The 16,676-nt window shown below is 35.4% G+C and overlaps 1 protein-coding gene across 9 annotated transcripts in view; it reads right to left on the reverse strand.

Moving 5' to 3' along the window:
- Positions 1–3,002: 3,002 nt before the first annotated feature.
- Positions 3,003–16,676, reverse strand: part of LOC108753516 (zinc finger protein 271-like) — a 17,347-nt gene continuing 3,673 nt past the window's right edge. For 6 of the 9 annotated variants that reach the window (XM_018495139.1, XM_018495140.1, XM_018495142.1 and 3 more), the window contains exons 3-11: positions 15,926–16,348; positions 14,786–15,315; positions 14,577–14,718; positions 14,165–14,497; positions 13,834–14,078; positions 12,931–13,196; positions 7,102–7,323; positions 4,918–5,303; positions 3,003–4,714 (exon numbers count right to left, since the gene is read on the reverse strand). In XM_018495139.1, coding sequence (XP_018350641.1) covers positions 4,238–4,714; positions 4,918–5,303; positions 7,102–7,323; positions 12,931–13,196; positions 13,834–14,078; positions 14,165–14,497; positions 14,577–14,718; positions 14,786–15,315; positions 15,926–16,348 — 3,024 coding nt within the window. In that variant the 3' untranslated portion in view covers positions 3,003–4,237. The remainder of the gene's footprint in view (positions 4,715–4,917; positions 5,304–7,101; positions 7,324–12,930; positions 13,197–13,833; positions 14,079–14,164; positions 14,498–14,576; positions 14,719–14,785; positions 15,316–15,925; positions 16,349–16,676) is intronic. The other 3 variants (XM_018495148.1, XM_018495146.1, XM_018495147.1) reach the window with 3 other exon arrangements.

Below are 16,676 nucleotides of genomic sequence, written 5' to 3' on the forward strand. Positions count from 1 at the left end.
TATCTAAATTTCTACCGACTTGCGAACAACTTTCGCCGCACGCGGGTCACGCGTGACGCACACGCCTTAATAAATTTGTCATCCTCTTTATGTAATGCCTATTTGATAGGTACTATTAATATTATACATAATTATATATTTAACGCAAATGCGACGGCGAGATGATCGGATGCGACTTTCTGTTCTTATATCGCTTTGCATGACCGAATCCGATTGAAATTTGTGAGATTCGGTGCACACACACACACACACACACACGCATAATCGTTCACCACGCTGCCACACTTATTTATCTCTCTTTACTTTAATCTTAACGGTAAATACGAAATATATGGCCTTACAGGATGATTGCTACAGTGATAAGTGTTCCTCTCTTCTCATGAAAGATGGTACAAAAAGAATTATTTAAAAATAATTAAATTTAATAACGAAATTTAAAACGTGAAAAAATTTACTCTCGGTAACGCGTGAAATTCGACTCACATACATCAATTTTATCTTTTTATTTATCTGCAAATTTACCGGGGAGATCCGGCATCAGTGGTATTCGTTTGCAGTTGTTTATATTTCCTTAAACAAAATGCGGCTGAGCCATATTGCACTCAATTGTAATAACTAAAACTAAAAATCAAAGTGAAATAACGCTTAAGTAAAATTGGACACGTAAGCATTTATGCAGTAAAGCGCAAAAGTCCTGGAACGGTTGAATATCTCGGAAAATATTCATTTTTTAGAAAAATGTTTCAGACAAAAGTTGTAGGGTATAAAAAGTTGTAAAAAGATCTATTTACTGATTTTGTCAATTTGATCTTGGGTGGCATCGCCAAGATCAAAATCGATTTTTTAAATGGAAACCTCAATTTTTTAATGTTGTTCAGGATCATAAACTTAATAACATTTCAACAAAATCAAGGCCTTGGAAAATTCTTCCTCTTATCATAAACAATCTCCAAAGTTTTGGCATATGATGTCAAGAACATGATCTTGAACAACATTCGAAAGGTTTTAACTATTAGTTGGATATCTTAGATAATGCTAATGCCAGCGGTAACTTTCAAGCCTTATAACTCAAAAAAATACTTAATGAAAAAATATTTTGTTATTTTTTTCAAAACAAAGAGATAAGCTATAAGAAAGAAATATGTAATGAAAAATTGAAAGATGTAATGGAAAAATGCATCCTTTCCGAGATATTTAGCCGTTATAAAGCTTTTGCCTCTCACTGCATTTTCAAGTCAAAATGCATTTTTTCAAAATAGAATACAATCTTTTTTGTTGCTTTGTCCAAATATTATAATTTCACAATACTTTAATAATAATAAGATCTAACGCTTGCTATTTTCTTATACATCAATATATTTAGACAATAAACATCAGTTTAGAATTTCAGAATTGTACGAGTGAATATATAAGTTTTTTCTTGTGAGAAATAAACTTCAAAAACATTTTAGCATTGATTACTATAATTGCAAACAAGCAATCACAGCAGATGTCAGATGCATATATATTATTTATTTGTTAATAATATTTTATATAAGAATTGTATATCTGTGCAAATATAAAAATAAAATTTACAATTCGAAATACCACTCCGGATCGAATGAAAGTCTTACGAAAGCAACGATACACTTTCGTACAAAAATTACACGGAAGTCAATTAATGCAACTAACAATGTACTTTTAAAGACTGATTAAAAACAGACAATTCATATAATTAACGTTCACTCGGCTAAGAAAATTTAGACAATTAATTTATAAGATAATATTAATTTTATGATCAATCTGTAATCCCCTGATGTTTCATAGACACATTCTATGTTTGCTTATCCACGCGAATATGAAATAGAAATGCAATTTTTCAGCATTATATTATTGCGTTAGAACAAAAATGCGCTTATTTATAAATTGCAAATTCAATAATGTAAAAACAATCAATATTTATATTCTCTTCAATTACAAAAAAATTATCCAAAACTAGTCTTTAATAGTAATTTGTTAGTATTAATGCAAAGTAAAGGTATGACTATAATTATGGCTAAACTTCACTACATTCGCCTTTGCATGAATAACCGTTTACATGTTCCATATCAATATCGACTAAAATAAATTTACAAATGATTTACTAATTCGAATACATATTTTTATAAGAAAATACATATTCAAAGTCATTATTCGAACTCGTAAATATATTTTGCCCGACACCACTATAGATCTCCGAAAATCAGGGCAAAAAGGGGTTGGCAAAAAGACCACTTTTTTTTTTCAACCTGATCAGTGGTCAAAACTGATTTTAACCGGTCAAAATGTATTTTTACTTTTTAAGAACTTTTAACAATTTTTTATTGTTGCAAGCTCATCAGAGGTTGCCTCATGTACTTCGATTGTTTCCAGCTTTAATTTTTTTTCTTCCTATCTCTCTAAAAGCGCTGATATAGTACTAGTGCTTTGACGGTGTGCGTTGTACAGCTAATCCCCAAAATTGTTAACAATGCATTAAATTTTAAATATAAAAAGCAAAAATTTTAAAATAATATTTTATGCTGCATTACTATTATTAACACAGTTTTTAAGTTAATTCAGCCTAGAATTAAGATAGAGATGAAAGAATAAAAATTAAATCAAAATAAGTTAGAAAATTTTATTATATATTATATACTATGTAATAAGTTTAAACAAAACATTTTTATATTGCATACAATGCATACATAAAGAATATAAACAATATAAGAATAAAAAAATATTATTTTTTATTAAAAATTTAATGGTTCAATTGATTACTAGATATCAGACTGTCCAGATATCTGAGTATTTTATTTCGTTTTAGTAATTGAAGTGCAATATTCTAAAAGTGCAAATTTATCATAACCACTAAAAAAAAAAATTTAATAACTGAAAAATATTTTTTTCTATTCTTATATTGTTTATATTCTTTATGTATGCACCGTATGCAATAAGAATATTTTGTTTAAACTTATTACAAGATATTCCAATCCAATGGCGCAACATTCCAAGTCGAGACCAGGCCTACCTCTACGTACATATGGTGCACACACAGATTGCACAGAGTCATACGGGACCTACAATTTAACGCCGATTCCGAACGGCAGTTTTGAGAGGTTTTCTTGGTAATAGATACTCTTGGTGGTTTGACACTTAAGAGGAGCTACGAGCGCGTGAAAATTGCTTGAATCTGTCTGGGATTGATCCCAGGATCTCTGGCAGTCTCGTGCGCTACCTACTACGCCACGCTCGTACTCTATTTGTTCTAACTTTTATTCTTTTATCTCTATCTTAATTCTAGGCTGAGTTAACTTAAAAATTATGTTAATAATAGTAATGCAGAATAAGTAATAGTAGTAGTAATGCAGGTGGGGCTATAGCAGCCGCGTAACGTGACTTAGATCTCTAAAGTTCCATTGTCAAATGCAGAATAAAATATTATTTTTATATTTTTGACCAGGTGTCCAAAATTGATTCTGACCGAGGCGGTTAAAATCATTGGTTAAAACAACACTGTCCGATTCCTGCCAACCCTGCCGAAAACATTAATTGGCGAATGCATAGACACACTTCTCACATGAAGATAACGTATAAACATAATCCGAGACATCATTGACATTATATAATTAGTGCCTCTTTTAAAATTATAAGATTATTAAAATATAACGAAGAATTATTACAAGTTCCTCATATAGTCATATAATTCTGATATATCTAATATTCCTCTTGCACAAATTTGAAACAAATAATTATATGTTCGTTACCACAATCGACTTATCAAGTACAAGCATGAACGAAGCAAAACCAAACTTTGGATAATAATCGCCGTTGTCACAAAGAACAGTCATCAATGTTCCAATGCGTATTTTACACGCATATCACGAGCAATCTATATCGTCCTGAACAAAGTTCACTGCGAATTTTATGAAACAAAGATGGTCGCAGTTTTTTTCCATTTTTTTTTTTTGACATCACGAGCAGCACGTGAAAAGATCCCATTGAGTCAAATGGTACATAATAAATCCATTATAATTCAGGTCCTTAAGAAAATGATGAATGGCGCACAATCTTCACATTTCTTCGATGCAATCATATATTAAGTATACACAGCATGTATTATCTTCAAATGTTTCCTTTTTTCTCATTTCTTCTTATTTCTAGTTTTTTTTTCGTCTGCTCTCTTTCTTCTCCCCCTCCCCTTCTACTCTCCTTCATCTCCTCTCTTTCATCTTATGATCTAATACGATGTTAATACACCGGGCGGTGTCGGCACAACCACCGTATGTTGCGGCACCACAGGCGGTGCCGGCGGTGCTAAGGGATGCCCGACTAGAACTGCCGCCGCTGCCGGTATCGGCAGTACACCGGATTGCGGTATAGCCGATGGTGTGCTAACTTGTGTCGGCGGGCCTTCAGCCGCGTGTTTGCGCAAATGTCGCAGCATATTGCCCTTCTCAACAAAGGTCTTCCCACAATCCGGACAACTGTGCGGTCGCTCGTCTGAATGCGAGCGCCGATGCGAGACCAAATGTCCTTTGCACATGAAATCTTTAGGGCATAAGTCGCAGCGAAATGGTCTTTCGGCATTGCTGCCCTTGTTGTGCGAGCGCATATGAAAGAGAAGATTGCCCTTCAGTGGGAAACTCTTGCCACATTCTGTGCACACGAATGGACGTTCACCAGTATGGCAACGCATATGATTCACGAGATGTTCCTGTAACAGCAAATTAAGAAAAAGACATGACAAATGTTATCTATGTACGATTACAGAAATTTGATAGAAAGAGAGAGAGAGATGCGATTGAGACCTATTTTATGTCTATCAAAGTATTATTATATAAAAAAAAATCAATATTTTGTTTTTAATAAACATTACAAGACGGAATATACTTTCTCTCTTTAAAAAAGCCAACGTACCTTTCTTGTGAATGGTTTGGAGCACACGTTGCAACAGTGTGAAGAATCTCCGGTATGTTGACGGAGATGATTATTTAGATGTTCTTTCCTAGTGAACGTCCTTTGGCAAAACTCACACCTATGTGGAGATTCGCCAGTGTGGATGCGCACATGATTCGTTAAATGCTCCTTACGAGTAAATGACTTGGAGCAGAAGTGGCATCGGTGTGGCGATTCGCCTGTGTGTTGACGCACGTGATTGGTCAAATGTTCCTTCCGCGTGAAGGATTTGGTGCAATACTGGCACTTGTGCGGTGACTCACCCGTGTGCTGCCTGACGTGGTTCACCAGGTGATCCTTCCGCGTAAATGCTTTCGGACAGTATGAACAGCGGAAGGGCGTCTCCCCTGTACATATTTTACAAGCAAATTCGCAATGTTTGAGAAATATTCATCACTCAGAACTCAGTGGAGTTATCCTGCACAAGGCGAATTTTGCCTGATGCAACGCACAGAGAAGGCACAATATTAAATCGGACAAAAATTTCAATATAGTTAAAAAAAAAATAAAAAACAAATTTACGTCTTAAATACATAAAATGTATATTTTTGTATATCGAAGTTAATATATACTCGTTTTAAAACTGGATACTGAAGATTATCTATGCAAAGAATCAGTCAAAAAATTGTTTGTCTCATTCTCTTTTAATAAATTAAAAATAAATTCCAGACTTTAATCTATCAACATAATTGTTTAAGATCGCTGTCTAGTATCGCAAAAATTATTGTATCTATTATTACAACTCACGGGAAAAATTTTGTGTTATTTTATATTCGGTATCGTGCCGTGTTTTTACGTTACATCGAAGAAAAGTCAGCTTGTACAGTAATATACTACTAGTGTACTCTGGATATAACACTCTAATTTTGTATATCAAATACTGAAATACTATCACACTACTATGACTTTAAGCATGAAACTCTATCTCGCGATTTATTAAAAGCAAGTACGTGTCAATTTCTCTCTAGAATTCTCTCACATCTATAATCTAATTGACATTCTATATTAACTATATTTGAGCTAAAACGAAGTTCGAGACTTGTGCCACCCACGATAATGAGAAAGTTACAAGCTATGGAATTATTTACAAGTCTCCGACGGTATGGGATACAAAATTCGTTTGGCAACTTGGGTATGCGGAATGAAAGCTGTGAACATTTATAAATGAGTACTGTTCAAGTTAATAGGAGACATAGTAATGAGAGCGGTGTATTAGGCAGAACTGCAGCAAATGTTCCTGGGAAATTCGGTAATGAAGTAGAGTTTTGTGGTACTCGGTTAGGTGTAAACATGGTGTACAATGATGAGAGACGCGTGGCAACTGAGAATGAGTGAATGAAACTTTATGGCGATCCCGTCTAAATAAAAAAATCAATTCTCATGCAAATGTCCAATCCTCAGCTGAATGCGCCAACGTACAACACATACAGGGTGTCCCACTTCTAGTGGATCAATCGTTAACGATACTATCTTTTAAGTAAAGACGACGGTCCTGATATTCAAATAAATGTCGGGACTTTCGAGTTACAAACGAATAAGCATATTTCCTGTAATGTAAATTTAAGAATCTGAAATAAATAATTTCGCTTTTGTTATCTTTTCATATACTAATTGGTTTAATTTTAAGTAGAGTGGTAATTGTCACCTAAGAACTTATGCTTTTATTTCAGAGACGCATAACGATTTCATTCAATATTTTATGTCAAAAAAAAATCAGCTCGAAGAGCTCAAGTAAAAAATCGCGCTGTTAAAGCCAGTGAATCCAGTAGAACTAAAACAGCCTGTGTCTAAAAAGCAAGATGTGTGAAACCGGAAGCGTGTGGAAAGATGCGTGTCTCGACTCGCGTTCGATCGAACCACCTAAATGCGCTATTAGATATTGTACGAAGTGTGACTGACTACTCTCATAGAGTCCCTCTACAATATCGATCTCTTGTAACCTCTAAAGAAAAAAAAAAGAAAAAAAAAAAGAAAAAAAGAAAGAAAAGATAAGATGAATTCTGAATTCTATTTTCTCTCTCAATGCCATATATATGTAAATATGTATATAAATAGGTCACGAAACACAACTACTTTTAATATAGATACTCTTAACAATGATTATATCGGTTGCCCGTGAAGTGAACATCTGCCAACCGCTCTCACCTGTGTGTTGGCGGATGTGGTTAACAAGGTGTTCCTTTCTGGTGAACGATTTGGAGCAGAAGCCGCATCGGTGTGGAGACTCACCCGTGTGCTGGCGAACGTGGTTCAGGAGATGTTCCTTTCGCGTGAACGTCTTCGAGCAGAAATCACAGCGGTGCGGCGTCTCACCCGTATGCCACATTATGTGGTTCGTGAAGTGCTCCTTCCTCGTAAACGACTTACCTGCATATCGCAGCGTTGAACAGAAAAAAAGCATCGAAAACAGGTGCGCTTCATTAGATTGCAATACCAGAGGGAGGCGTTTTATTTTATATATCATAGGCACATTACAAATCGCATGATTGGGACGATTCCAAGACACGTGGTAGTTCGCAATTAATCTTTCATTATACTAGTAATTAATTCTCGGGAGAGACATACCCTTGGAGGACTGTAATTGAGTCATTCTTGACTTATACTCTATCAGATCAAACTAAAAGGTCGATCCGTTTATAAATAAAATAATATAAAATAGAAAAAGAAGCCATTTTCAAGTTTAAATTTTAACTCTCCTGCAATGTAAAGGAGGCGTACAAAAACTAACGTACTCAACTCGAATCTCGAGTGATCTAGTCAAGGGTTTAATCACGCGTGAGCTGTAAGTGCTTAATCGTGATTGTTATGGGTAATTTTCGTCAAATCACATCGAGCCAAATCCTTTGAAAAATAAAACTGTAAATTCGCATGTACGAGAGTTAGTCCAAAAGTAAATTTCCCTATTTTAGAAAAAAAGAGAAAATTTGAAGAAAAGTTAAGTTTTTTGAAGAAATTTTTTTTAATTCATTGTACTCTGGTTGGTCTAACTCGTTATCTCCGTGTATATGCAGTTTGTTTCATCTCTAACTAAGTAAAAGATAATATTATTGATTTTAAACAAAAATAATGCTTATGACATGAATATTTAGTAATATTCGGTAAGGAAGACTGATGTGTGTGTGTGTGTGTGTGTGTGTGTGTGTGTGTTTGTTGGCACAGTTTTTCACAATTTCGGCATTAGATTTTTTAACAATTAATTATTACGATTAAAATATAATACTAATATGATTGAGAGAACCTTTCTCTATATTTTCATATCAGTAATGATTCTATAAACTGTATAATTTCTTTGCAATAAATTAAATACGAACATGTTGCATTGTAGTGTAACTTTCCCTGATATAAAATAAATTAGTACATATCTCGGTATAAATTGCCTATATAATAAACTTCGTACTAAATTAACAAAAACGTAATAGAAAAGTAATAGAAATAAAAATCAGATAGTAGATGTGTACTTCATAAAGTAAAAGTTGTATTTTTCCAAGTTATTTCGTAATGGTTAAATAGCAAAATGTTGTTGCAGAAAAACAACTATAAATATTATTTTAGTTCTACCTTATTTTAATATAGAGATATATTTAAAATATATAAGTATTTTGTCAGATTTAAATTGTAATGGAATATTTATACGTACGGTACAGTAAGTTAATCTAACCTTTTCTTATACACGACCTTATTCAACGGACCCCATCCCTGCACACGTCTAATTTTTATTTATAATAAATTAAGAATCTTCTAATTTCTTTTGTTCGAAATCCACGGATTCAAAAGAGGCTGCGGACAATCAAAGGAACAGAAAACAGGAAACGAAGACCAAGCGTTTCAACCTACCAGAAAATGTATATTCCATAGTATATGATTTTTGATAAGTTGAAATTCATATTATTGTATGTTTTGTGTTCTGTTTTTTTTTTTGACAATGCGCAGCTCCGAAGTCTCGCGAAACGCGCGCGCTCCGAAAAAATGAAAATTCGACAATGGTCTAGTGCGCAGGTTTCTCTCATTTTGAAAAACAAATATCGGTCAACGCGCGCTTGTATGTATATACGTGTCACGTGACATGTATAGATCGGCGCGCATGCTTGCGACTCCGTTCGAACAAAAATACAAATTTCGAATTCGCAATACTTTGTGGTGAACACGCGGCAGAATCTTTACTTGATTCATCTACAATTGCGTGAGGCACATCGTCAAGTGTGATCAACGCGAAACGTAATTGACTGCTTTGGCATGCATCTGACAATTCGTACGAATAATTTCGGAGCATTGCATTTTGCAGTCAAATATTCGCGATTCGCTACGACATTCGTTACAACGAAGAACAAATGAAATCGACAGTCTTCACCGTGTACGATGCCAAACGAAGAGAGTTGAACATTTGCTTTTCCCAACACAATTCAACGATATGACACTTTGCGGACGTTTACCGTAATTTTGATTCGGACGTAAGAAAATCGCGTGTGCAATCGAACTCGATTTCCGACGCCGCATAAGAAAACTATAAGAATCAGTAATTTACCGAAGACGGAATTAATTCCGTCGTATCGCCGATAAAAATGGCACACGCAAAACGTGACGTATCGGAGAAGCGGCCTGGGAGGTCGAATATGCGAGCGAGCGAGCAAATTAAATGACAAGGAGTTAGAGAAGCAGCAGGAAAAATCTCGTACAAACCGCTTAAATTTACGAAATAGCAAGTCATGCCATCACAGTTCATGACCAGACGTTGAATGAGAAATAAAGGTCTTCTTATAAAGAACCGACCGGCGGGTTGGAGTCTCGCACGATTCCCGAGGACTGAGGAAGGAAGAAAGGGGTTTCCCCCGTCGGCAGTCGGGCGAGCGAGCGGACGAGGGCAAGCGCACCGACGCGACGCGACGCGACGCGACGCGGCTCTCTAAGTCTCTTGGGGCGCCTCCTCGCCTCCGCGAAGGAATGCGCACGACTTGCGCTCCGCGGTCGGCCGGCCGACCGACCGACCGGGGCGAGGAAGGGAGCGGTTTACTCACGATGTGCGATCAATTCTCGCGAATTTTATTTCATCGCCGCGGTAGCGGCAGCGGCTGCGGGCTGCACGCACACACAAGTGTGTATGTGTGTACACATATACACGTACATGCGCACGGTGCGCATTCGACATACCTCCCGGTCTGCGTCCGCGTCCACGCCACATCAATTTTACCGAACGCGCGCTCGACTTGAAAGAGAGAGAGAGAGAGAGAGAGAGAGAGAGAGAGAGAGAGAGAGAGAGACACTTCACACTTGTCAAATCTCATCGATCGCGTGGCGTCTACCACCGACGCCGGATCATAGCAGTGTCGATTTATCTATTGCTTTTTTCGGTTTTTTTTTTTCTCTTACGACTCGGGGATATCGCTCATTCGATAAATGTATGTTCGAGATAAGCTAAAAAATTTCAAAGATGTACAACTTTCCTCGATGCTTACAATCAAATCTGATTGTGCATCTTAAAAATGGAATATTGTTTTATTAATTAATATTAGTAGAGATGCATTTAAACATTGGCAGTTTGGGATTGCAAAAAAATATATATAGTAATAAAAGAAATATCAGTACTTCGAAGCTTACAATGCGTTCTCTGAAAAAATGTACACACTGTATCAGTTTTTCAACGCAAACGTAAATTAAAAAGCGTAAATTAAAAATCCTTTTCATGCCTGTATGTGGAAATTGTAGCAGCTATATATTTATTATACTAAAATTAATATATAGATCTGTTCTTTTTCGAAGAATTCTGAACTAGTTCTGAAATAGTGCAATAAGTTAGAGTAAAATAAATTATAGCTGTTTCACTATAACTTATTGCATCTGTTCTTGGATGGAACAAGAATAGACTTTTTATGGCTTTAAAAGTTAGAAATAGAGAATTATTTTTTTAAATTCAAATTGCTTAAATCCGCTCTACCCCCCTTAAAGTCTTATGTTTTCTGACATAACATTAACAAGATTGGAAAGCACCTAGTTATTTGTAACAGAGTTACAGTTACACTGAAAAAAAAATTGCTCAATTTTAATAAATATTTGTTTCAATAGTACTAAATATTTATTTAAAATAAATATGTTTACATTTAGTACATATTTCGTTAGTACTATTGAAACGAATATTTATTAAAATTTAGTAATTTTTTTCTGTGCAAAGCTACTTTTTTTTCAGTAACTTTAACTTAACTTAATTACATTTCTTTTAGTAACAAGTAACTAATTTAAGTTACTTTTACAGTTACTTTACACATTTGTAATTTATTTACCAATTTAATGTGATTGGTTAGAATCTGAATAATAATTACGCTACTGTCGCTATTTATTGTGTAGAAGACAAACGCTGCATTCAGAACAAACCGTAATTTAATTTTGTAATAATTTTTTTTGTAATAAAAATTTTCTTTGTCACTTTAATAATTAAAGATAGATTATATTATGAAGTACAAGTATATTTTGTTAGATAATATATTATTAAATAATATCATACTTACCTTATTAATGCTTCAATTTTAAATCTGTATTAATTATATCTTATTAAATTCATCTTTCATAATAAAATACTTGGCAATAACATAATTTTATCGATAATGGATAGCTGCGTTCAGCAGAAAAAACAGCTTTACAATTATTGTAAAATTCTTGAATATGATTGGTTTATACATTTAGATTCAAAAATGGATCCAAAAATAAGAACCAATTATATTGAAGAATTTTATAACAGTCGCAAAGCTATTTTCTCTGATAAACGCAAGCCATTGATTATCGCTTTTTACACATTACTGTGAAATAATTCACAATCAATTTGATAAATTGCTAACTTTACGTCATGAACATGTTATAGGCTTTCTATGACAAGTCATTATCTAAGCCTTAAGCTTTGAATCTGAAGTCATAAGAAATTAACCATTCAACGGAATTTGAGAAGAATCGTCTATGATTGGTCAATTTCTTATATATATAGCTTAAAACTTAAAATTTAAGTAACAGCTTATTATAGAAAACTTATTATATTCATATGATGAAACGGAAACCAAATATTAGCATATATCTGAATAATTTAAGAGTAAATAAGTAAATACAAGATGGCAAGCGCAAATATCTGTGCAATAATATAGTCAAACGTTATTAATAATGTTAAAAAATATTGGATTATCTAGTTTCATTTCAACCGTAATATAAATGACTGTAAAGATAATATTTATATTTTGATTTAAAAAAATGCTGAATATAAGGATCGGGAAAAGTAAAAATGTTATTTTCAACATGCCAACGATTTGAATGTATATTATCACATTTGCAATTGCTGGGTTGTATTATTATTCTTTCGGTTTATTTTGATTTAAATTTCCTAAAATATTTTCAATTAAAAAAAATATTACCTCGGGGGAAAATTTAGAGAAAGATGACAATCACGTTAATTGAGAAAAGAACCCCACACAAATCTTATAGAAATTGAATTTCAATGGAATTGGCTAAAAATTTGATATGTTGTAGATCTTGTTGTCCTGGTGAAAAGTTTTCACAAGCACGACCCCCTATAATAAACCGCTTGATCTCTATGAGGTTACTTTTCGAAACTAATTAATATCACAATATCTTATTTCCAATAAGTACGGTGTGTTTCTACGTCATTACTTGCACTTTATATGAATATTTTGCGATATTAACCAATTGCGAAGAGTAGCGTCTCGTAGAGGTCAAATGGTTTATTATAGGGGGTCGTGCCTGTGAAGACTTTTCATCAGGACAAGATCTACAACATATCAAATTTTCAGCCAATTCCACCGAAATCCAATTTCCATAAGGTTTGTGCGGGATCCTTTCTGGAATCGTCCCATCAAACATCGTAATTTGCTTCGTCACTTATATTTTATACCACAGCATAAATCTTCCTTTTTCATTTTTAGATTAATTTCTAAATTTCCATTTAAATTACGAATAAAAAAATATAAAAATGATATCACTTACCACATATTTCACAACGAAACGGTGTATCGTTTGTGTGTGAGCGCATATGGTTAGCGAGATGCTCTTTGCGTGTATATTTCTTGCCGCAAGCTTGACAATGATGAGGAGTTTCTCCTGTATGCCACATAACATGATTCATAAAGTGTTCTTTGCGAGTAAAGCTCTTCTTGCAAATATCACATCGATGTGGAGTCTCACCAGTATGTTTGCGAACATGATTTACCATATGTTCTTTTCGAGTAAATGTCTTCGAACAGTATTGGCATCTGCAAGAATCATGTCACGATATTCTTTTCTGTTATCTCGAAAGCTATGTACTTATACCTTAGTATCCATGGATGATTTTCAATACTATCAGCATATAATACCAGTAAAAAAATTTTAAATAATTTTTTTAGTTTAAGATTTTTAAGATACAACATGTAATTTTTAAAATATAGCATTTCTTTCTGAATAATTTGGGTGCGACAAGTAATGAGCAGGTAAATATTTCCATCAGAATTTGATGATCAAGAAATGTTATTAAAGATATTGGATACAAAAAAATGCTAAGCAACTGCTAGATTCTAATATGTAAAATCGATTTAAAGTAATCTAAAAAATAAAAAATAAAGGTACATTTTGTTTTCTAATTTTAAAACTTCACTATACATTAGAAAAAAATATTTTTCTTACATCTCAAAAAAACCGGATCTAAGGGAAATATTTCAATAAAAGATTCAGGTTCAGCGTCAAAAATTATTCTAAAAAGTCTTCATATGCACAAAGCGCTTTACAAACTAATGTAATTATTAATTTTATTCTTGAGAAGTCATTGCATTTATTATATTTATTCAATAACTTTGATTATCATAATATATTATATTTGACATCTGAATAAATCATGAGTGAATTAAGACTTACCTATACGGCGTCTCGCCAGTATGACATCTTGTGTGGTTATCTAAATGCTCTTTGCGCGCGAAACTTTTACCGCAGACCGTACAATTGTATGGTTTATCGGTAGCATGTCTCTTCATGTGACGTTCTAGTGAAGGCGCATTCGCAAAGACGTGAAAGCAAACAGTACAGGTAAACATGGATCCACCCAGGTGACATTTGCCGTGACGTGTCAAATCGTTTGCATTCGAGAACGCTTTGCCGCATACCTGAAATCACCACACATTCAATACTGATCTGTATATGCATTTTGAATGAATCGCTAGACACATAAAAGATTCACCACATTGTATACCTGACATGTGAATGGTTTCCTCTCAGTATGATATCTGCGATGTACAATGAGTTGATAACGAAATTGGAAGATCTTTCCGCATATCTCACAAGCGTGACTGCCTACCGACACAGGCGATGCGCTTGGGCCCGGTGTCGCTTCGCCGTCGCTTGACTTTATGTCAAATTTGTTCAATTGGACCTGCTGCACGATTGGTGTGCCATTTTGTATCGTGGTAACTGTTTGCGTAGGCACAGTGCTACCTACTAAAGTCGTTCCAGCTGCAATTTCACTCTGCAGCTTTCCAAAAACTTCATGATACGCCAAGAGTTGATTAATATCTTCAACATTAACCTGCGAAGAGAACAAATGCAATATTCTCAATATTTTTAGATACAAACATTATTAAAATGGTTTCCACAATATCATGTACCTTGTACATATTTTGTACCATTTCGACGCCAAGAGTCTTAGCTAAATCTTGCTCGTTTCCTGCGCTAATTTTGACAACTGATCCATCTGCTGTCCTCACATCCATCATGTGCCCTCCAGGTTTCAAGTCAGGGACTTGAAATCTATAGAAATATCATTGTTATATTTATTCAGTATCAAGGATTAAAAATTAAACGTTTTTGCACGTACTGGGTCATATTCAATTGCCGCAATTCCTTCTCTTTTTCGGGTTTCTCGGAGTTGTTCTGGTTTCCCCCCTCGGTGGTGGAGTTACCGCTGATGTTGACCCCAATCTGCTGTTGCTGTTGTTGCTGCTGTTGCTGCTGCTGCTGCTGCTGCTGTTGCATCAAGCTCTGTTGAAGATCTTGGGGTGGTTGTAATTGCAGATCACATTGAACTTGACAATGAACCTGATTGTCGCTGCAGCGCTCGGTGGTGCAACTACCGCCCTCGTCCTTGACTTTGTTGTCGTCTCGTTGCGCGTTCTGGCCATGCGCCGTTGGCCCATTGTTCTGAGCGTTCTGATGATTCGGTATTTGATGATGAGACTGCTGCTGCTGCTGCTGCTGCTGTTGCGGCGGTTGCTGCTGTTGCTGCTGATGCAGCTGCTGCTGTGCTTGCGCCTGCATTTGTTGCATTTGTGCATGTGCAGCCAGATGACTAACACTCGCTGGGAGATGTGCGCCGTCTAAATTAAGGCCGGGAAGAGACACAGGAATCTGCCAAACACATACAAAAATATTTATATAATATAATACTTAAAATATATATTTATAATTACATATATAACTATATAATACACTTTACTTGTGCAATAAGAATCAAGAATTTTAAATAAGTAGTTTATGTAGAATTATATTTGTCTGAATCTTTTGATATATTAAAATATGTAATCTTTCAAGCATTCTTCACTAGCTTTCTAAATATGTATTAAATAATTAATAAATCTAATCTGCACACGCATATAACTATGGGCAATAAGTAAATTAATATTAAGAAGCTTCCGTACGCGCGCAAAGTGACAAACTGTACAAAATAAAATGTATATAATAAAATAAAATTTCTTATAAAATAATAAAAGAGACGAAAATTTAAGTGAAATACAAGTGCTAATATTCGAGCACTTTTCAACCGTTATAGTTGTCACCTACAGTGCGCCGTCTACTCACACGCATCTCCATAAAAAATAAAAAATAATAATAAAAACGGTGCGTGTTACCGCAACTCCTGCAAAAGCATAAATCTAACTACTCCAGATCGGAGTAATCTGTAAGCCGCATTCAGATTGTTGTCGTAACACAAAACACGTGCCGCTACACATTAACAAACCTGTGGATTCGACTGCAGAGAACTGTGGTGGCTGCTGCTGCTGCTAACTGAAGGCTGATGATGATGCGCGGCTGTTGACTGTTGTTGATGGTGCGAGCTGGAAGTCAACGCCATTTCCTGGTTCAGTGAAGAGGCTGGCTCTTTGGAGGATGATGTCTCCCCACTGCCACCACTCCTATGCGAGGAGTTGTGGTGGGAATGGTGATAGACCGAAACTTGAGGTAGCGGTCCGGGAGAAAACAGATTGGTGAGGACCCAATACTTAGCTACCGAGGAGGCTACCGAGGAGGCTAACGCTACGGCAGTACCTACACGCAGGTCCGCGGATGAATGGGGAGTACTCCCTACATTGCCAAGACTCGCGGTCGCAGTAGCCAAACCACCTGGGTATGAAGGACGACCACTTTGACCCGCGTTTACATCCTACCGATATACATTCAAACATTTGTACAACATTGATAGAGCATGCAGCGGCATGCACCAGGCTGAAATCCAATCGACAAATGCGTCACTTTTGACACCTCTCTCTCTCTCTCTCTCTCTCTCTCTCTCCCTCTCTCTCTCCTCTCCCTCTTCTCGCTCTCTCTCTATCTCCTCCCTCTTCTCGCTCTCTCTTTATCTCCTCGCTCTCTCGCGCTCTCTCTCTCTCGCTCTCTCTCTCTCTCTCTCGCTCTCTCTCTCTCTCTTTCCTCTCCCTCACCCCCTCACAACGGGAAGGATATCATCGATATTCGTCATCAATGAATTTACT

This window comes from Trachymyrmex septentrionalis, unplaced genomic scaffold, assembly GCF_001594115.1.
Source record: "Trachymyrmex septentrionalis isolate Tsep2-gDNA-1 unplaced genomic scaffold, Tsep1.0 scaffold7, whole genome shotgun sequence".
NCBI lineage: Eukaryota > Metazoa > Arthropoda > Insecta > Hymenoptera > Formicidae > Trachymyrmex > Trachymyrmex septentrionalis.